The sequence below is a fragment of the Equus przewalskii genome, chromosome 19 (assembly GCF_037783145.1).
Source record: "Equus przewalskii isolate Varuska chromosome 19, EquPr2, whole genome shotgun sequence".
Classification (NCBI taxonomy): domain Eukaryota; kingdom Metazoa; phylum Chordata; class Mammalia; order Perissodactyla; family Equidae; genus Equus; species Equus przewalskii.
Window position 1 is genome coordinate 42,439,541 of NC_091849.1, and position 21,845 is coordinate 42,461,385.

At 52.0% G+C, this 21,845-nt stretch overlaps 1 protein-coding gene across 2 annotated transcripts in view; it reads left to right on the forward strand.

Moving 5' to 3' along the window:
• PTK7 (protein tyrosine kinase 7 (inactive)) overlaps positions 1-21,845 on the forward strand; it is a 58,407-nt gene that overhangs the window by 21,977 nt on the left and 14,585 nt on the right. For both annotated transcript variants that reach the window (XM_070584647.1, XM_070584648.1), the window contains exons 2-10: positions 13,605-13,892; positions 14,367-14,469; positions 14,857-15,047; positions 15,140-15,290; positions 16,271-16,419; positions 16,662-16,928; positions 19,947-20,080; positions 20,240-20,375; positions 20,531-20,650. In XM_070584647.1, the coding sequence (XP_070440748.1) occupies positions 13,605-13,892; positions 14,367-14,469; positions 14,857-15,047; positions 15,140-15,290; positions 16,271-16,419; positions 16,662-16,928; positions 19,947-20,080; positions 20,240-20,375; positions 20,531-20,650 (1,539 nt within the window). The remainder of the gene's footprint in view (positions 1-13,604; positions 13,893-14,366; positions 14,470-14,856; positions 15,048-15,139; positions 15,291-16,270; positions 16,420-16,661; positions 16,929-19,946; positions 20,081-20,239; positions 20,376-20,530; positions 20,651-21,845) is intronic.

Here is a 21,845-nt window from a genome sequence, read left to right on the forward strand (position 1 = left end):
CACATAAAACAGAGGAAGATGGGCACAGATGTTAGCTCAGCTACTATACTCCTCAAGCAAAAAGAGGAAGATTGGCAACAGATGTTAGCTCAGGGCCCAATGGCCTCACAAAAAAAAAAGAAAAAAAAAAAGGAAAGAAAAGGGACCAGTGGAAGGCTTTGGGCGCTTTTTTTAATCATTCTGAACTCATGAATTTTCAGTTTATTCTTTGTGTTTAAGTCCATGTTGTTCTTACCCTCATGGATGCTTAAGTGGGCCTGTCTTTGGCCTGTGGGAGCCTCTTTAAGTTGGCTCTGAACCTTTATTTTTTTTTAAAGATTGGCACCTGAGCTAACAACTGTTGCCAATCTTCTTTTTTTTTTTTTTGCTTTTTCTCCCCAAATCCCCCCAGTACATACTTGTATATTTTTTTAGTTGTGGGTCCTTCTAGTTGTGGCATGTGGGACGTAGCCTCAACATGGCCTGATAAGCGGTGCCATGTCTGTGCCCAGGATCCGAACCGGTGAAAGCATGGGCCGCTGAAGAGGAGTGCTAGAACCTCTCAGCTAGGGGGCCGGCCCCTGCCCTGAACCTTTTGACGTGACCCTGCTAGTCTTTCCTCGTGTGATAAGATGTTCCAGGCTCATCTTGCACCTTTATTGCCCCAGACCTGGAATCAGGCCCTTCTCCAGTGAGGAAGGGCATGAATTTTTTAGCCTATTGGTACAATTTTACCAAACTACTTTTCAGAAGGGAATTATTATTTACACTCCTGTCAGCAAAGTATGAGGACCATTTTCTCCATACGCTCGCCAGTGTTGAATGTTATTTTTAAAATCTTGGGGTTCATTTGATGGGCAGAATAACTTAGTCTAATTTGCATTTCTTAGATTACTAGTGCATTGGAACGTTTTTTATATTAATCAATCGTTTATATTTGTTTTGAGGACTCTACATGCTTTGACCATGTCACTGTTAAAATTTTAGTAGTTATGATTGATTTGTAACTATATATCAAGGCCAGCAATCTCTCTTCCGTCATTTGCTGAAAATCATTTTCCTAATTTCTTGTTTGCCATTGAGAGTGTTTACAACTTCTATTTTATGTAGTCAGGTGTTTTCCTTTATAAAGCATAGAATTTTCCAGGCCTCTGTCATTGGGGCCTCATGGGATCAGAAAGCTGAAGTCTGATAGTTACCTCCAGACGTTAGTTGGTGCATGAACATTCACTGTGCTTCCCGCACCTCACTACAGTTGTGTTCTTGAGGCCAGTGACTCCCTCATTCTAAGATGGCCTGGATCCGTTTTCACCCAGACGGACTCGCTCTGATTCTTATTTGTGTTAAAGGTGCCTCTGATTTGAACAGCTTTTAGAGGGGAGTGATTGAAACTATGAGCAGCTGGTAGGGCACTGCTGTGGAGGCTCGCAGCCGTCAGCAGCTACCCCTGCAGAACTTCCCCACCACAGGGCAGCACCCCTTGAACGGCACAGCCCCACATATGTGCATCCGGTGACCAGGTGGCTCTGAGGCTCTGTCGGGCACTGGTGGGACAAAGTTTCAGACTGCATGGTCTGTCCAGAGAGACCCACTATACCCAGATCGTAGATTGGGTGAGTGGCAAATCGAACAGGCACTTTTCTAGCTCCCAATGATTTGCCTGAGAGGAATGCCAAGGGAGGCCTACACTGTGTAAGAGATGTTGCGATGGGATGTAGTTCCTAAGAGATGAAAAACATAATAATGACAATAAATAATAGCTGAGAGCCCAAACTCTTATAATACTTAATGTGTGCCAGGCACTGTTCCAAACATGCTACATTTGTTAACATGTGTATTTACTTTTCTCAACCGAGGAGGTAGATAGAATTATTGGCACCATTTTATAGATACAAAAATGGAGGCACCATAAGGATAACCAGCTTGCCCAAGGTCATCCACTTGGTGAGTGGGAGAGTAGAATTTGAGTGCAGCCCATCTGACTCTAGACTCTGAGCTCTTGCTCCAGCTCCATCCTGCCTGTACGCTGTAGGCCAGGACCCTAAAGTTGTGTACCTCTCCAGCTTCCCAGAGGGTGTTCCATCCTTGTAAAGGCCCTGCAGGATGAAAAGCAGCTCGCTGGTTTTACATATGGGGCAACGAAAGCCCGAAGAACAGCGTGGCTTGCTCAGAGCCGAGTCTAGGATGCAGGTCTTTCTGCTTTTGGTAGCTGACACTCATTTGACATGAAAGTCAAACTCTGTACCTTCTAGGAGCAGAATTGCCCTTAGACAGATACAAACAAAGCAGTTGCCTTTTCCCTTTGAGAAGGCCAAATCCTTTGGGGTCTTGAACTTGGCGGTTTTACTCAGGACTTTTCTGGGCACAGCTCTGATCTCTGGCACTGAACTCTTGAGGGCTGTTTGGGGGCCTGCTCTCGGGATCTCATGGACCTTTCTGAAAGTCGAATGCTTTGCCCTACGTGAGGAGCCGCAGACTGAGTTCCAAAAGCAGCAGGACTGCTGGGTCAGGGGTTCTGGAAAAGGTGGGTAGAAATTGCCCCGCTGTCTTCTTGCTCCTGGCCTAATGGCTCAGACCATTTTTAGATGTCAGGAAGTATAACAATATGGTACATTTATCTTGGTGAATAATGGATGAGCCCGGGGAAGCTACTGTGCTTTTCTTGGTGAATTATTTACCAGGAGCCTCTAATCTGAGGGGTCTCCAATATGAATGGTCTGATCTGGCTTATATAGAACCCCCTCCCCTCTCCTTTCGATCCGCAGGTCTCCCACCTTCAGGCTAGCTGTAACCTTTCGTGTCTAGTGTTTTACTGGGCAGCCATGTGGCCTGTAGCCAGGGACTGTCTGACTTGGAGCCCTTGCAGCTGTTGGGGAGGGTGGCCGGAGCGGGTGGGAGGACCTCCGTGCTAGAGACACAGGGACAGATCTGCCGGGGGACAGTGGGGTACATGTGGGGCTGGGGCCTGCTCTACAGGCATGGGGGGCCCTGTGTGTGCTTACGTGTGTGTGTACATACGTGTGCTCTCTGTCTTCATTTTCTTGTTCCTTTCTCTGGGTCTCTCTATGACTCTGTTACTCTGTCTCTGTCCATGTCTCTCTATCTGTTGATCTCCCACCTTCTCCCTCTGTCAGGTCTGTCTCTCTCTTTGTCTCTCTCTGCCAGTATCTCTTTCTCTCTTAGTCTGTCGATCTCCCTCTGTCTCTGTCGCTGTCTCTGTCTCTCTCTGCCAGTTGCTAGTCTCCCTCTGTTTGTCTCTCTCTATCTGTCTCCCTCTCAGGCTGTAGATTTCTCTGTCATTCAGTCCATCAGTCAGTGTCTCTCTCTATGTCCTTCTCTCTCTCTCCCTCCGTCTCTCTTTTCTCTCTGTCAATCTCCCTCCAGTGCGCTTTGTCTCATCTTCCCATCTCCCTCTGTCTCTCTGGCAGTGTCCCCCCCCCCGCCCCGCCTCGCCTCAGCCACAAGCGTGACTTTAGAGCTTTGTAAGAGGCCCCTCCTGGAATGGAGGGACAGCCAGTTCCAAATTTAAGTGAAGCCAGATTTTCGTGCCTTCCAGACCCTGACTTAAAGATCGAGCGAGTAGGCATGAAATAAACTTTAGGTCTTTGTCATTTTTTTGGCTATTCAATTTGGTTATTGCATCAGCCACTCCTAGGGGCTTTTTTTTTTTCCTTCAGCTATTTGTGTGTGCTTTATGTTTTATAACGTTTTCCACCCCAAAGTTGGTTATCCCTAGGCTTTTAAGCATCTGATGATGAGTTGCAAGTTTTCAGTGCTTTTAAAAATAACTTACAAGGAATTGTTTCTGTCTGTTTTTCATCAGTTTGTATTTTTCTCATCTGTTGTTATTGATTTGGAGATTGAAATACTTATTTTGCCATCTTGAGCCAGATGCTTTTTCTAAACAGCTGATTTTTTTTTTTAAAAAAAGACTCTTTTTTGGATATTTTCCTTAAAAAATAAAAGAGCAAATCATTAGTAATGCACTTAAAAGATTAAATAAAAGAATAAAATTAGTTTTGCCTTATTAGAAAGTTTACATTTTAAGCAGTAAAATGAGGTTTATGAGGATTCTAGGAATTGTCTGATGGTTTGACTAATTAAGCAGCTGGTCTGCCTTCCACTTCCCCCTCTGTCCACTGAGCCCTGCCCCCACACCTAGTGACACTGGGCCAGACTCCATTACATCTGAATAATATTTGAGCAATGATCATGGCTATAGTAGTTTATCCCCACTACAACGTATCTTACCCCTCCATCATTTTCCCAGCCATCCATGGTAGCAGAGGTGACTGAGAGGAAAGCTTTGATGGCAGGAGCAAATCTGTCTTCAGAAGGAGGCAGTGGGCACTGTGCAAAATCCTGCCCCCCACATCCCTCCCCAGCAGCCTAGAGTCCAGGAGGGCACCCTTGCCTTTTCAAGCCAATGGCTCTTCCAAGCCTCCTCCCTCAGTCTGAATTCTTCTCTTTGTGTCCCAGGTTGAGGCCTAAAGCCTGGAGCATCCTTTTCTAAGACCCCTCCCTGGAGAGAAGGGTTGGTTTCCAAAAGCAGCTGTTGGTCAGACAGGTGGAGAAGGAAAGAAAGGAAGGCTGGGGGAGGGGCACTTTGAAGATGGTGTCTGGCTCTGACTCCTGGTGCCTGGCCCGGAGGGGACAGCCAGGCTGCCGAGTGCATTGTCCGACAGGGTCTCCTCCAGGCTGCCAAGGGGTGTGTTCGTCTCCTGCACATGTGTTAGGCATTGCTGCGTGTCATCGGGTGTGTGGCAAATGCAGCCCGCTGCCGCAGGCCCTGAGTGGCTCGTGCTTTCCACATCACACATAGCAGAGTGATTTCCTCACATTCCCCGCTCTTGTCTGCTTCGGGAAGTGGTTTGCAGAGCACTTCTAAATATAAAAGTATGAGACTGACTCTCATCCCTTTGAAACCAGCTGAGGTCCAGCCTCTTCAGTGACTTTTTGGGTTTGTGGGGAGGAGGAAGGGCAACAGGAGAATCTGGTGTGTGTGTCCGTGCATGTGTGTTGCACCAGACTCTGCACGTACCCAGATGAGTGGGGGAAACAGGCAGCGTGGGGCTAGGTGTGGTCACGGAGGCCAGGCAGGGTACTGGGGGCATCCAGAGAGGAGGGTGTAGACGCAAAGGCTGATGTTGAAACTATGGCCAGCTGTGTTCATCTGCTTACTTGTTTAAAAAATTTCGTTTGCTTCTTCCCTCCCCAAACCCAACAGTATGTTCACGTACTGGAGAGAAGAGCAGGATGTAGGAAATGGCCACAGCGAAGGATCTTAAAAACCTAGTGCTAAGTAGAAAAAAGTAAGAAGCAGAGTGAGAGATAACTCAAGACCATTACATAAGTTAAAAATACCCCCGCAGGAAACAGTAATCACATTTTACCAGAGCACATACAAAGGGAAGGATTTACATTAAACACGATGGAATGGTTGTGGGGGGAGTGCGGATAAAAGGAAATAAGTCAAAGAAATGAAAAGCAGCCAGCTTGGCATCATGGAAAGAACACAGATGTAGGAGCCAGACCGATCCAAGGGCAGCTCCTGACCGTGCCATTTACTGAGATAGCCTTGGCTCCAGTTTCCTCCTCTGTAAAAGGAGGCTGACCCGTGATGAGGGTTCTTTGGATGAGAAACAATGTGCCTGTGCACAGGGCCGGCAGGAAGCAGACAGAGGGGCTGAGGCAGCACTGCCCAGTAGGACTTTTTGCAGGCGCGGAACTGTTCTCTTGCTGCACCATTTAGTACAGCGGCTGCTTGCCACGTGTGGCTCCCGAGCACTTGAAATGTGGCCAGTGGGACCGAGGGAATGAATTTTCAATTTTGTTTCATTTCAATAAGGTTACATTTAAATACCCCCACGTGGCTAGTGGCTACCGTACTGGACAGAGCAGGTCTAAGGGAGATTTTAACTTCTTTAGGAGCCAAGGAGAGTTTTCATTATTGAATGGAGTTGAGGCCACTCCATCTAAAGGGCAGGGAATCATGGTCTCCTTTCCACAGGGAATTTGGGGTGAAGTGCTGTGGCGGCTCTAGTTAGGTCTGGGGTCTGTGCTCACTGCCTTATCAGCCTCCCAGGGCTGAGGCATAAATGGGTAGAAAAGAGCTCAGAAAACGGAGTCTCACAGAGTTTTCTGAGCCTGTCTTGAAATTTAATAAACTAAAGCTCAGTCCAGCAAGTCCCAAGGTTGTGGTCCCCAGGCTGTCATTTAGTTTGCCCCCTGCTTGCACAGGAAAGACCACGGGAAGCTGACTCCCAGGCTCGCTGCAGAGCTCTTCTCACTGGTCTCCCAGAGCCCCTCACCAGTGCACCTGGCGTCAGACCTGGTTGGGCCTGCAGGCTTGAATGAGTGGCTGTGAGCCTGTGGCCAGTCCTTTTCCATGAGGATGATGAGGGGCTGGACTCTTCATCCCCTCCAGGGTCCCTGCGCACACTGGCTGAGCATCCTGAAGTCTTCCTGGGGTTGAGCTTCTGGCTCATTTCCCAGTCTCTTGGTCCAGCGGCCCCATCACCTTCCCTGCGATGTATATTGTTTCCTCAGGCCCCTCACTGGTGTCTTCAGGAGACAGCTGGCTGCTGCTCCCCCACACCAACTTTGGGGCTGAGAGTGGATCTGTCCCCTGGCATAGACGATGCAGAGAACTCCTGGTTCTCCCTGGCAATTCTGCTCCAGCCCCCCTCCCCCATTCACCAGGCCTTTGGATCCCCAGGGATCACCTTATCCAAGGACATTTTTATCTGGGGCCTACAGTTCCCTACAACTTTTGGGGTTTTTTACTTCCCTGAAAAATAATGTAGGCTCTTGCGTGTGTATTTCATTTGAACATCCTAAGGGCCTGACAAAGAATCACTAAAATCAATTTCAAGGCTGCCGTTTTCCAGGTGAGAAAACTGAGGCCTAGAGAGGAAAATTAAGTTGGCCAAGACTGGATAAAGGGAGACACAGGACAAGATTTTAGGTCAGATAGACTCTTAAGTGACTTCCTTCCCTGGTAAATGCTCGTGGGGTATTTATTGCACAGCCGGGGCACAGTGTATCATACTGGGCATGAGTGTGCGCCCTCCCCTCGACCTTACAGGCCAGCTTGGGGGATGCAGCGCTCAGTCACAGCACAGGTGGGAACATCAGGGGTGCCACAGGCAGTGAGCTGTCAGTGCAAGTGTGTGGCCAAGGCAGAGGCGGGATCTCCTGGAGAGGCGGGATGCAAGCTGAGCCGCAGGAATGGCAGCAGCTTGTCAGAAGTGATGCTGGATCCCTATTTGCAACCCCCAGCTGCCTCTGACCCGCACACCTGCCATTTATAGCATCACTCTTAATCCCTCCTGGGGCTGGCCCTCCATTTGCCACGTGGCTCCAGGGGTTGGCTGTGCAGCTGGAGGCTGGGGGGTGGGGAGGGGGATCTGGGGAGTGAGCCCTTTGTTTCTGTAGCTGCCTCTGAGGCTGATTGCCGCAAGTCTGGTGTTAGGTCCTGGTGACTGTCCAGTTGTATCCTCTCATTTCTCTAATGTGACATAATAAAACTGTCTGGCGTGGAGGTGGTGATCAGCCAGGGTCACTCTGCTTGTCAGTGGTTAGTGCTTGTTAGTGTATTGAGACTAGAACCTAGGTCTCCCAACCCGGTGTTCCTTCTGCCTGATCACACTGCCTCACTCTGGCTGGGTTTTTAATTCATTGCTGCTTCCTTGGAGACATTGTATCTATTAAAGGGATTGCTAAGGGTGAGAGACCTGTCCCGGTATGGGCCCCTCAGCCCCAACAAAAGACAGGCTGGTTCCAGGGTTGGGTGATATGGCTCCCTGCTGGGGAGCATCTTAAACCACATCTCTGGCTGGTGTATTTGTCTCTCTGGGCTCGGATGCCATGTGATGGTGGACACAAGGACCCGCTCCTGCCTTAGGGGTTGGTCTTCCCCCCGTCGGGCCTCCAGGAATGGACAGAGCAGGTCCGAGTTGTGGTTTTCATCTAAGGTAGGCGAGCTGGCTTGCTAGATTGTTTCTGCCCTAATCCCTGATCATTTTGTTCTGTTCCTCTAATCCGGATGTGGGAGCCTCTCCAGATATTTACGGTTAAGTCCTGGGACAGGAAAACTCAGCTGAGTCCCTGGCTCACTCCCTCCTGCACTGCTCCAAGCAGGGGCTATGATGGCTCGTGGAGGGCTGCGGGGCTCCTGTCAGTGGACCTGGGGCCTTTTGTAGACTCAGGGAGGATGGAAGGGGGATGGAACTTCATGCTCTGCCTCTGGGTCTTGGAGTCAGCTGTGGCTGATTTTCAGCGCCCTTCTGAATGTTCTGAGCTCATCATCAGACAGTCTGGGTTGCTGGTGCAAAAACCAGTACAGTATGTTGGTGGTACACCAGTGGTGGTTGAGAGGGACATTCTAGATCCCCAGATTCACAAATCTTGCTGCACCGTTTTCTTTTTCTGCCGACCTCAGTGAACGGGAGGATGACTGGGCTTGCTGTTCATCCAACAGACTTATTCCTGCAGCAATTGAGATTTGTTCCTCAAAAAACCCACAAATGTCTACAGGCCGTGGACCTTTGAAGTGGCTTCAGAGCAGCTGAAAGTGTGCCAGTGAAATCCCTGAAGGCCAAGGGTCTGCGGTCCAGTGTCGGCCCCTTGGGGAGGGGGGTGGCCCTCATACCCCAGGGGCTTCCCACTTGGTGCCCTTAGAGTCTCCGGATGGAGGGGACTTGTGAGGAGGGCTGTCCTTGTGTGAGTGAGGGCCCTGGGGGCTGCTCTTTCTCCTGGATCATTGGTGCGTCTCGAGTTGAGGGCTACCTCTCCTGGCCTGTGTCTTGATGCCATCACCCCAGACAGGGCACAGGAAGTTGGCAAACCTCTCCCTCAGGGGTCTCTCTGCCCCGACAGGAGCCACCTTGGCCTGGGCTCTCGGGGTCACCTGGGAGTCAAGATGTCCCCACAGGGACCTGGCCCTAGAGCCAGAGACTGAGTCTTAGGTGTGGAGGAGTCAGTGGCTGGTTGGCCTGGGGCGAGGGAGAGGTCACAGTCACTTGCACGATCACACACAGCTGTGCAAAATGCCCATGCCAGGGCCACACAGGGATCATGTGGGTATCTCAGCCTGAGCCTACGGCATCTGTCTGAAGGATGGAATTTCTTTAGTAAGAGAGAGAGAAGGTAGACAGAATCAACTGGTCAGGTTTGGCAGGTTCTGGACACTGCTCAGGGTCCTGGGGGTGTTTTTCCTGGATCAGGAGGATAAGGCCCTGAGAGATGGGTAGTTGAGTGGCCCAGATGGATAGTTGGACCAAAGTAGCTGAAATTACTTCAGAGCAGAAAAACTTCCTGTCATTCTCTGCTCTCCATAAAATCATGTTTACACATATGTGTATGCATACATGCACACGTATACACAAGTGGGTCGACTGGGCCTGGAGCCCAGAGACCAGCACGGAGGGTGGGCACCAGACCAGATGCTTGCTGGGGGGCAGGGAGCGTTTGCTGGGGGTTGGGGAGCAGGAGTTGGGCTGCTGCCCGCATGGCCCTTTCTCAGGGACTGGGGCAGGGCACAGGCAGAGTGAGTGTCTGCATACAGATGGCTGCTGGGGAGCCAACAAAATGGCTTGGAAAATGTCCTTATTGGGTATTTGCAGCTCCAGCTTTGTTGGGGTTGGCACCTGGTGTGGGCAGATGGCTCTGCCTGCCTGTCGTTGCCGAGTGGCTTTTTGAGCCCACCGTGCCCAGCGAGGCAGCCCGTGCCCTCTTGCGCTCCATGCGCTCCGTGCTGTGCTGTCGGCTTTGCATATGTGAACCCACTTAGCCCCACACAACCCCTGTGCTAGGGCTAGGGTCCCCATTCCACTGCAAGAGAAAGGGTGCAGAGAGGCCAGGCTAAGGTGGCACTGCTAGGGAGCAGCCAGGCTGTTGGGCGGCATCGAAGCTGCCACCTGAGTCGGCTGCCTTGAGGGCACATCGGCGATGTGTTCCGTGAGGGCCTGTGTGTAGAAGGCATGATGCACGGTGTGGCTGGACTGTGAAAGGGAGCAGCTTTGGGAAGCCCTGGCCCAGTGTGCCTTCCACCAGAGAAGGCCTTCCCCAGACCACAGCCCTGGGGGCATCCTCAAGTCAGAGGAACAGGAATGTGCTGGTGACTGGACCACCTTGAGGCAGGTACCATCCCAATCCCCGAAAGCTTTCCTCTTCTCCCTTTGCTGTCCTCCCTTTCTTGTTGTTGGTATCAGCCGTAGCTTCTGAAGAGTTCCTCCCCCCCCGTCCCTCTTTTTCTGGAGTCTGGCCTTTCTGCTGGGGGCTCCTCGGTCTGCCTCTGCGTCTCCTCCCCGTTTCCCCCAAACAAAACAACAGACCAACCTCTCCTGCAAACCGCGCAGATGGCCAGACTGGGCACACCTCACGCTGTCCTCTCAGCAAACGTGGGTGCCACAGTGCTGGGGGCCAGCCTCCCGCGCGAGGAGCCTCGTGGCCGAGATGCGGGCTCACAGCAGGGCCTGGGGGCTTGGAGAAGGCCTGGTGGCTGCTCTCCCTGCCTTTTGTAACATCTAAAGTCTGCCCCAGCCAAGCACTAACCAGGACCTGCTGTGAGCTGACGTCAGGACAGAGGGCCCCGCGGGGCCGGCTTTGATGTTTCCCAGGCCCTGTCGTGGGGGCGCAGGGGGCTCTGAGTGGCAGTCTGGGAATGCAGCATCTCTCACCACAGCCACGGAGCAGCCCCAGCCCCAGGAGGCTGAGCTGGGGTCCCTCTGAGTCATGCCATCCCTTGTCCCAGCTCAGGTTTCTGTGGCAAGTGGTCTGTGGTTCCTGCAGCCCCACGGCCCCTTTCCTGCCATCCCACCCCTGCAGCTGATTATCCCCCTCAAACTCCTCCCCATCCAGGGTCTGAGAGTGGTCCTGGGCCTTGCAAGGGGGGGAGCTTTCTCACGTCCTTACAGTGCGAGTCCTTGGGCAGGAAGGGTGATAATGATAATAGTAAGGGTAGCAGCTGCTCACTGAGTTTGCTCTGTCCGAGGCACTTCACACACATCACTGCCTTTGTGACTCATGACAATCTCAGGAGAGAGGCAGAGGAAGCTGAGACACACACTGTGTGTGACAGTCACACACTGAGTATGACGGTCAGGATTTGAGCCAGACCTGTCTTGATTCCAAACCCTTAACTAATGCTCCTCTGCGTGGGCGAGACTTCCGTCTCCCCACTGTGTCTGGACAAGCCGAGCTGGGAAGTGGGGGTTGGCCCACACTTTGAGGCAGGTGGTCTCTCTTTGGCCTTTGACGAGCGTCCTGGAGTTCTGGGTCGAGGGTCCCAATATTTTGGTGAGTCCCCTAGGCAGAGGCCCACTGGGACCCCAGCTCAAGTCTGCCCATCTGTGTCGTGAGAGGCGGTCAGGAAGTGTTCTGGACCCCTCCATGTTCACCAGCTTTGGCCCCACACTTCCTGTGAGGTTAACCTCAGTTCGGCCAGTGTTTGCTGAGTGCCTTTGTGTGCCTGGCATTGTCTGCAGGAGGTGTGTTCACCTCTCGCTCCCTGGCAGCGGGGAGTGAGACCGGCTGTGGGAGCAGATACTTCCAGGGTTGGTTTTGAGTTCCTTTATGGGGATGGGAGGAATGCGGGTCTAGGATTTGGCTTCCTCGGGTCATGGTCCTGGCTCTGCCACAAATTAGCTGTCTTATCTCTGGGAAATCCCTTCATCTCTCTGGACCTCAGTTTACCCATTTGTACTACAAAGAGATTGTACCGAGTTGCCCAGTCAGGGCAGGGCCCACTCCTCTTTGGTGATTGGAAATGAGTGGGGGTGTTTGGATTGTCACGGTGATCAGTAGTGTCCAGGGGGCAGATTTGTGAACTTGCACGTTTGGCGAGATAGCCCGGCATGGGGGAGATTTATCCCTAGAATCTAGAAAGCCAGCAATCCCCACCGAGCAGTGATAGAGATGGTCTGAGCCACTTCCACCTCTCTGTGCCTTAATGGCTGGCCCCTCTGAGAATGTTGGGAGATAGACCAACACCAGGGGCTGTCCCTCATCTGGACCCAGCCCAGGGGGATCCTGCACTTGCCTTGACACTGACTTTATGAGGAGACTGTTCTTAGGCCCTAAAGAACTAAACCCCACCTCTAGGGATTTAGAAGGTACTCTTTTTTTTTTTTCCCTTGCTGAGGAAGATTTGTCCTGAGCTAAGATCCATTGCCAATCTTCCTCTTTTTGTATATGAGCCGCCACAACATGGCCACTGACAGACGAGTGGTGTAGGTCTGTACCCGGGAACCGAACCCGGGCTGCCAAAGTGCAGTGTGCTGAACTTAACCACTAGGCCACTAGGGCTGGCCCTGGAAGGGTACTCTTTGGGCCAAGATCATTCTCCACTGGTTTGGGAGGGAATGGGCAGGACACCATTAACCTCTTCCTTCTTGTCCTGCCGGCCCAGTTTGGCCAGAGGCAGAGCCTGCTTCTTCACATAGCTGCCACAAGTGACCTGCTTCTTCCTGGTGGGGAACATCCTCTTCTGTGCTATCACCCACCTCTGGCAGGCAACTGGTGTTCCAGGCCCAGTAGCCCCAGGCCTCTGCAGGGCACCCGCGTGGGCTGGGAACAAAGACCAATGTGTTATTCCTGCCGCCATAACCGTGCCGCCTGCCCTGCCCTGCCCTCTGCTTCCCCAACCCATCTGCTACTCAGCACAGCCTTCTCACTCTTCCCTTTGTTCCCACTGGCTGCAGTTCCACCTTTGGTTGCAGGGCCCCTCTTTTCCAAGGGTGCCCTGCCCCCTGCCCCGGCCAGGGCTGAACTGTAGCCATGCAGAAGGGAGAATGGAGTCAGTTGAAAACCCGGAACCACTTGGCCAACCTCTCAATTTAGCCCAGGGAAGTCAGCCTTGGCCACAGACCATCCTTAGAGATAGAGAGTAGGTGTCGGGTGGCGCTGGCATGTCTTTGGGAATAACCCAAGTTCTAGAGAATATTGGCTTCTTCCTTGTTGAGTGGGTTCTCCCAAAGAGGCCCCTGGGGAATGCTGGGCTGAAGAACGTCTATGGGTTGGATTCAGAGCACCCTGTCCGACCTGTGGCCGCCTCTGACGCTGCACCCTCAGTGGGTGTGAGTGCCTGGAATCCTTCTAAGATGCTCTTTAAATCATGATTTAAGTTTGTTCAACGTCCTGGACTCTGAAGATGGTGGAGAGGGTTGCCTGCTAACATCCCTGGCATCAAGACCTCCTGTGATCTGGTCCTGCATATCCAAAGCCCTCTTCCTCCAGGGAGCCTCCTGTGTGTGCCACCAGGCCCCCCACCCCAGCTCTTAAGTTTCCCTCCCTCTTCTGTGCTCTAGAGGCACTGAGTGCCCCCACCATTCATTTTGCATGAGCCTTGCCACGTCCTGTATTGTTTTCCTGTGTCCCTCTCTAGACAGGCCTCCTGGAGGGTACTGCGTCTTTGTATCTTGTGGAGTACCCATCACAGTTTAAAAGTTCCTCAGTGGACACTTGGCAGTTGTGGTCTCATGATCCTTCTCACCTGCACTTATTCTCGCCTCCTGTGTGCACAGCCCCTTTCCTCCTCCTGTGCACAGGGTGATGGGTGACCTGTGTTAGGACTGTGGCTGCAGCTCCTCCTGACCCTGCTTCTCCTGTGTCCCCACCTGCAGGTGCCCAGGCAGCCATTGTCTTCATCAAGGAGCCGTCCTCCCAGGATGCACTGCAGGGGCGCCGGGCACTGCTCCGCTGTGAAGTCGAGGCCCCGGGCCCAGTACACGTGTACTGGCTGTTGGATGGGGCCCCTGTCCAGGACACCGAGCGGCGTTTCGCCCAGGGCAGCAGCCTGAGCTTCGCAGCTGTGGACCGGCTGCAGGACTCAGGAGTCTTCCAGTGCGTGGCTCGGGATGACGCCACTGGAGAGGAAGCCCGCAGTGCCAATGCCTCCTTCAACATCAAATGTGAGAGCCGGGGGCTGTGCCCGCCCCTCACTACACCCACACCTCCTGAGCCCTGCAGGCCCCCTCCTTTCCCGCAGCTTCTCCCGTCTCCAGTTGAATGGGGCAGGCCGGGTGCAGTCGTGGTCAGGTCTTTCAGAGTTTCTTCTTCAGAGGAAAGGAAACTTTTAATTTTTCCAAATGTGTTTTTTTCCTTCAAGTCTGGACCCATTTATCTGCTAGATGCTTTTGCAAATGGCAAGAGCAATGAGGCAATGTGGCCAAGTGTCAGGCTTGGCCTACCAGGGACCCGGCAGGCACTTGGTCCCTGGGGTCCTCGTCTGCAGCCCTGCCCTCAGCTTCACAGGGCTTCCCTGTGCCGTCTCTTGGCTCTAGAGCCTTTAGGTTCCATCATTTCCTGCTTGTCTCCCTTCCCCTCTGCCCTCCCACCCTTGCTCTGCTCCGTCCTTCACTCTGCAACCGTGGCCTCTGCTACAGGGATTGAGACTGGTCCTGTGGTCCTGAAGCATCCAGCCTCAGAAGCCGAGATCCAGCCACAGACCCAGGTCACGCTGCGTTGTCACATTGATGGGCACCCTCGGTAAGGAGCTGACTTTGAGAGTGGGGATGGAGAGGGTTATTCCAGACAGGCAGGGATGTGTCCCCAGATGGTAGACTCTATTCGGATGCACCTTCATCCTGTAACCACCCTACCCATAAGCTGCCTCACACCAGCCCCTGGTGACTGAGGAGGGGCAACATTGTGCTGCAGAGTGATCCTGGATTCTGGGAGCTGAGAGATTAGAATCTCAACCTGATTCTACCCCTGAGTTGTTGTGTGCCCTTGCGCAAGTCACTTCCTCTCCCCAGGTCTCAGTTTCCCCATTTGTAAACTGAGGGGTCTAGCCCTGACCCCTTCATTCTGTATCCTCTCCGCTGGCCACCTGAGTACCCCTGCTCCCTGCTGCTGACCCCCTTGGCCCCGCAGGCCCACCTACCAGTGGTTCCGAGATGGGAACCCCCTCTCCGATGGTCAGAGCAACCACACAGTCAGCAGCAAGGAGCGGAACCTGATGCTCCGGCCAGCCAGCCCTGAGCATAGTGGCCTCTACTCCTGCTGCGCCCACAATGCCTTTGGTCAGGCCTGCAGCAGCCAGAACTTCACTCTGAGCATTGCTGGTGAGCCTGGGGCAGGGGTGTAGAAGGTAAGGTGGGGGTGGGAGTGGCCTCCCCACCCTGCCTGTTCACATGTTGTGCTTCCTCCACCCAAGATGAGAGCTTTGCCAGGGTGGTCCAGGCGCCCCAGGACGTGGTAGTGGCGAGGAATGAGGAGGCCATGTTCCACTGTCAGTTCTCAGCCCAGCCACCCCCGAGCCTGCAGTGGGTCTTTGAAGATGAGACTCCCATCACTAATCGCAGCCGGTAAGGCATCTGGCAGGGGGCCTTCATGTACAGTGGTACAGGTTGTGTACTGCACATGTGTGTTCTCTAAAGGGGAATGAGATTCCTATCACAGACATGATAGGTCTGTACATGTATTACTTCAAATTTCCAGCAGATGGCAGTAGAATGTCTTGCTGTTATAAAACGAGTCCAACAAAGGGAAGAGTCTCCAAGAAGGGCATCTTTTCCCAGTTCCCACAAAGACACTGTATGAGCTACTGGTGGCTCTACTTCTTTCTCCCTCCTCTCCTGTCCCTGTGGGTCTTCTGGGATGGGGGTAGAGACTGAGGGATGGAGGGGGCCTGGTGATCACAGTCTGAATAGGAAGGTCCTGAATGGCAAGGACACCTTATTAACACATGTGCACACATGCACACACAACGCGTGTTTTTTGGAGGAAGCAAACATTTCCAGAAGGTGCTGGGAGGTGGCAGCCCTTCTGTAGGGACTTCTGTCCTCACCCAGGCCTTATGAGAGCAGAGAGCACCTTTGCCATGCCAGGTGTGGCCGTGGACCTTGGGGATGTGGCTCCCTAGGCTAGGGGCTTGGGTCCCACCTGGCGTCAGCCCTGAGGACATCATCAGTAGTTGATCTGGTATGGCCAAGGGGCTTCTGATTGCTGGAGCTGGGTGCCTGAGCAGCAGGCTTATCTTGACCCGGCGGGAAGGGGGCCCCTTCGTCTCTGCAGTTGCACATTGTTGATTACTTGCTGTCTCTTCCCTGCACTGCTGCTCACCTTGCCGCCCCAAAAGCCGAGTCTCTTGTAGTTAGAATACACACTCACACATGCACTTGAACACACACACCAACGTGGAGTGTCAGCTTCCTTCTCTCTGCCCTGTTCCTGGCCGACTGCTTCCTACATCTCTGACCTTTGTGGGACAAGGTTCCCTGGCATTTCCCTGCAGAAGTAGGCCTGTGGGCCACTTCCTCCACATAGCACTCTTTCCCCTCCGCAGTCCCCCCCACCTCCGCAGAGCCACGGTGTTTGCCAACGGGTCCCTGCTGCTGACCCAGGTCCGGCCACGCAATGCAGGGCTCTACCGCTGCATTGGCCAGGGGCAGAGGGGCCCTCCCATCGTCCTGGAGGCCACGCTTCATCTGGCAGGTGTGTGTCTGGGTCTGGGGTGCCGAGGGCGGGGCTGCTTTCAGCTTTGTTGGCATGTAGAGATTTAGGCTCCTGTTTGCCCTTGGAGGGAAGCTTGGAGGGCAGAGGTAGGAAGAGGATGCTGGGGTTAGGGAGAGAAGATGCTGAGGGTTGTAGGGGAGGGTTTGTGCTGGAAAGGCTTGCCATGGGAGAACATTCGGTACCCTGAGACACTAATCAGCTGTTTGCTCACACCTCTGCAGAGATTGAAGACATGCCACCATTTGAGCCACGGGTGTTCACAGCTGGCAGCGAGGAGCGTGTGGCCTGCCTGCCCCCCCAGGGTCTGCCGGAGCCCAGTGTGTGGTGGGAGCACGCAGGTGTCCGGCTACCCGCCCACGGCAGAGTCTACCAGAAGGGCCATGAGCTGGTGTTTGCCAGGACTGCCGAGAGCGATGCTGGTGTCTATACCTGCCACGCAGCCAACCTGGCTGGTCAACGGCGACAGGAGGTCAACATCACCGTGGCCAGTGAGTACCTTTGCTCTGAAGGTCGAGGTGAGATGGAGGGGAGCCCAGGTCCTAGGAGGTCTTGGGCTCTGGGTGTGATAGACAGAGGCTTCCGTGGTGTTCACCCAAGGCCCTGTCAGCTCTGGGCCCTGCGGTCTGGGAATCAGTCAGCTGCTGGGAGGTGATGTTGGAGTAGACAGTGGAGAGCCAGGCACAGAGGTTGGAGTGACAGCCCTCACAGAAAATGATCCTCTGGCTTCAGAGGAAAGAGCAATGGACTGGGAGTCTAGAGTTCCCAATGCTAAGTGACTATGGGTAGCAAGTCACCCGCCTTGCTGGGGTTCAGTTTCCTTATCCATAAATTGGGGCTAATAGCTCCCTGCCTACCCTACAAGATGGTCAGCAAGATCAAATGAAGTGGATAAAAGAGATTTTTCTCTTTTGGGAAGGTGATGGTGGACAAAGTTATAGGTGATTATAATTTTATTTGTCATTCTTTCTAAATTTGTACAATGGACATACTACTTGTGAAATAAGAGGAGGAAAAAAGCAATAGATATGACGAAGAGAGCATTGGACAAGTGCGCCAGGTGATGCTTATGCATGCAGAAGGTGGAGGATGCCGGCTTTGATCCGTCATTCAACAGGCACTGAGTGAGCCGTGCCCTGTTCCCTGCACTGTGCTCTGAGGAGGAGGCCTGTGAAGTTAGAGAGAGAGTGCATGATGCGGGCAGGGCTAGATCCAGGTGCGGAGGGGTAGGGGATAGAGTTTGCAGGAGGGAGAGCTCCGTGACTGCCTTCCGTCAACAGATTTATCAAGTGCCTTCTTTGTGCTCGGCGCTGCTCCCAGTGCTGGGAATGCAGGAGTGAGCAAAGTGGACAAAAATCCCTCCCCTTGTGGAGCGCATAGTCTAAAAGGAGCAACAAAGCAAACAGGAAAAACAGTTGAATGAGCAAGTGTATAATTTTAAGTGGCAGTAGAGCCATGAAGAAAAATAAAATAGGGTAAGTGACAGAGAGATGGCATGAGGGCCAGGGGGAGTTTAGAGAAGACTTTTCTAGAAGGTGGCATTTGAGTTGATACTTAAATTAAGGAAGGAGCCGTGTGGATAGGTCCTGAGACAGAAATGGGCTTGTATCTTGGAGGGACGGCAGTACCCTGTGTGGCTGGAGTTGAGTGAGTGATGATGAGTGTGGTTGAGTTGTCTGAGAGGTAGAGTGAGATCTTGGGGGCCCTGTAAGAACAGAGTAGGGACTGTGACTTGTATTCCCAGTGTATCTGTTATCTGCTGCTGCATAACAAACCACTCGGAAACTTAGTGACTTGAAACAATAGCCATTGATTTGTGTATGATTCAATGGGCAGGGTTCAGCTGGGACGCTCATCAGCCCTGTCGGCAGGGCTGGGCTCACGCGTGTGTTTGCAGTCAGCCCATAGGTCGGCTGGTGGCTGGCTGTTCTCTGATATCCTTACTCACATGCCTGCCAGTTGACTGAGGATGTTGACCAGGGTGCCTTGGTTCTTTTTCATATGGCTGCTCCAGCAGGCTAGCTCAGGCTTCCTCACCTGGGGACTGGGTCCCAAGAGTGCTAAAGTGGAGGTTGTAAGGCTTCTCAAAGCGTTGACTTAGAAGTTGCACAGTGTCACTTCCAGTGTATTCTGTAGGACAAGGCAAGTCACAGGCCACCCAGAATCCAGACAGTAGAGACACAGACTCTGCCTTTTTTTTTTTTAGTTGTTTTTTTTTTGAGGAGGATTAGCCCTGAGCTAACATCTGCTGCCAATCCTCCTCTTTTTGCTGAGGAAGACTGGCCCTGAGCTAACATCTGTGCCCATCTTCCTCTACTTTATACGTGGGATGCCTGCCACAGCATGGCTTGCCAAGCGATGCCATGTCCGCACGCGGGATCCGAACCAGTGAACCCTGGGGCACTGAGGCAGAACATTCAAACTTAACCGCTGTGCCACCGGGCCGGCCCCTAGACTCTGCCTTTTGGTGGGAAAGGGGCATCATCACATTACAAAGACTCAAGAGATGGGAGGACCGTTAATGGCCATCTTTGCTAACAATCTCCCACACACAGTTGGAGGACGGGAAGTCCTTGCGGGGTTTTAAGTCGGAGAGTGGCTTTTCACAAGATTACTCTGGCTGTTCTGAGAAGACCAGATTGTTAGGGGCAAGAGTCTAAGGAGGGAGACTAGTTAGTAGATGACCATCATCATCCAGGGGAGATGTTGAAGGGGCTTGAACAGAGCTGGGAGCAGTGGAGGTGAGAGGTGGTCGTATTCCAGATATATTTTGGAGCTAAGGTAGGCAGGGTTTGTGTAGAATGAATGTGATGGGGGGACTGAGAAGTCAGGCTAGATTTTTGGCTTCTGTCATTGGCTTGATGGTGGGCCATTTACTGAGATAGGGAAAACTGGGATGAGCAGGTTTGGGGAGAAATCAGCTGTTCTCTTTTGCACATATAAAGCTTGAGATGCCTATTAGATATCCAGTTGGAGATGCCGGTAGATAGTAGATGTGCAAGTCTGAAGCTCACGGGGGGAGGTCAGGAGTCAGGGTATAGGTTTGGGAATCATCCACTCAGACGGTATTGAAGGCCGTGGACCGAATGAAATCATTCAGGGAATGAGTATGGCTAAAACAGAGCAGAGATCTGAGGACCAAGCCTTGGAGCATTATGGGGTAATGAAAAGAACAAGGATTTTGGAGTCATACAGACTGGAGTTTTCAATCCTCTCTCTATCATGTATTATTAGCAAATGGCCATTACTTCTTTGAACCTCTGTCTTCTCAGCTGTAAAATGGGTACAGGAATATATCCCTTGGGGGTTTGTTGTGACCATTAACAAAGATAATACTTGGAAGATGCTGGCGCCTGGGGCTTCACTAAGGCGTAATTGCTGCAGTTATTACCAGAGCAGACAGGGTTTCTGGACTCAGGGCCTAGCAGGGTATGAGAATTTCTTGGATTTGGATCCTTTGGTTTTGCAGACATGTTAATCAACTTTCTGTTTCGTCCCCGTCTCTCTAGCTGTGCCCACGTGGCTGAAGAAGCCCCAAGACAGCCAGCTGGAGGAGGGCAAGCCAGGCTATTTGCATTGCCTGACCCAGGCCACACCCAAACCCACAGTCATCTGGTACAGAAACCAGATGCTCATCTCGGAGGTGAGAACGAGGATCATTGCTGGTGGATGGGGCGAAAGCCCCTCCTGCTGCTGACTGTGCTCACACCCGTAGCACTCTTTCCCCAGAGGCTGTCCCCAGGGGGATGTTGGTAGGGGTTCAGGCTGAGACCTTTCCTGATCACATCTTGTGTTGCTGTAGGACTCGCGGTTCGAGGTCTCCAAGAATGGGACCTTGCGCATCAACAGCGTGGAGGTGTACGATGGAACGTGGTACCGCTGCGTGAGCAGCACCCCAGCTGGCAGCATCGAGGCCCAAGCCCGCGTCCAAGTGCTGGGTGAGCTGGCATGTGTGAGGAGAGCACTTTGCCTGGCAGGCAGGAGAGTAAAGGGGAAGGGTCAGCAGGGTCCAGGGTCTTCAGGCCTGTAGCAGCCTGTCTAGCTTCCTCAATTCCTCCTCATTCACCCACCTACCCTTCCTCTCCTGAAACAGAGAAGCTCAAGTTCACACCACCGCCCCGGCCGCAGCAGTGCATGGAGTTTGACAAGGAGGCCACAGTGCCCTGCTCAGCCACAGGACGAGAGAAGCCCACTATTAAGTGGATACGGGCAGGTGGGAACTGTGTGGGCAGGGGTTGGGGGGCAGGCAGGATAGTCCACTGGTCAGATGTGTGTGTGTCTGAGGACCAGCTGAGCGCCCAGTTCCATGCCAGGAACTGTGGGATAGACGAGAAATGTAGGGCCGATTTGTAGTCCAGTTAGGAAGAAAAAAGCCAGACACAAAAGAGGTCAGATTACAGCATTAGACAACATAGAAGATGACTCAAGGCAACAAGTGATTGGATTGGTCCAGACGGTGCTGTAAGGTCCTCCCTCCCCCTTTTCAAAATAGTCATCCTTTCCGACATATGAGCAACACGGGCTCCTTTAGAACATTTTGGGAGAAAAAAATGCATAACCCCACCATCCATCATCATTAGATTTGTTCCTTTTTCTTTTTCTATGTGTATCTTTTTGTTTTTACATAGCAATTTTATTATACAACTGTATGTACATATAATTTTCACTTATTTAACTTACATGAGTAAGTCACCCTTACTATAGAAATAAAAGATGCAGATAACCGTATGTCATTTTATATCCTCTTTTACTTAACATTATCTAGCATTTCTCCATGTTTTTATACATAAACATTGGTTTTGATGATTGCAATAATATTCCAATGATTGGATTCACTTAATTTACTTAAGTATTCTCTAAATGTTGGAGATTTGGGTTGTTAACCATTGTCCTTCCCTCTCTCTGTCTTTCTCTCTCTCTCTGTCTTTTTATTGCTGCAATAAACGTCTTTAAGCCAAAGTTTTTTCTGGATTTGGGTTTATTTCCTTTGGGAAAGATTCCCAGAAATGGAATAATTATGTATAAAAGGCTATGCACATTTTTACAACCCTTGATGCTGATTGCCAAATTGTTTTTAAAGGACTGGACTAGTTTTTACATTGCCATTAACAGTGAGAGTTGGAGAGTAGGGTTGTAGGTTTTGAGGAGGACGTGGGCTCTCTGCTCAGGTGGTCTGGGGAAGCTTTCTGTGGGAGGTTCAAAATAGATTTGAAGCCTGGGATGGTGGCAAAGAGCTGGAATGGGTTCTAGGAGTGAGAAGTGACAGGCAGTAAGGATGAGAACAAGGCAGATCGAGGGCCAATCAGAAGTCCAGCTGGCAGAAGTGATGTTATATAGGACAGTGGAAGGAAGTGAGACTGAAGAATTGGAAAAGGGGTTAATAATGGGGGACTCCCAATGCCTGGCTC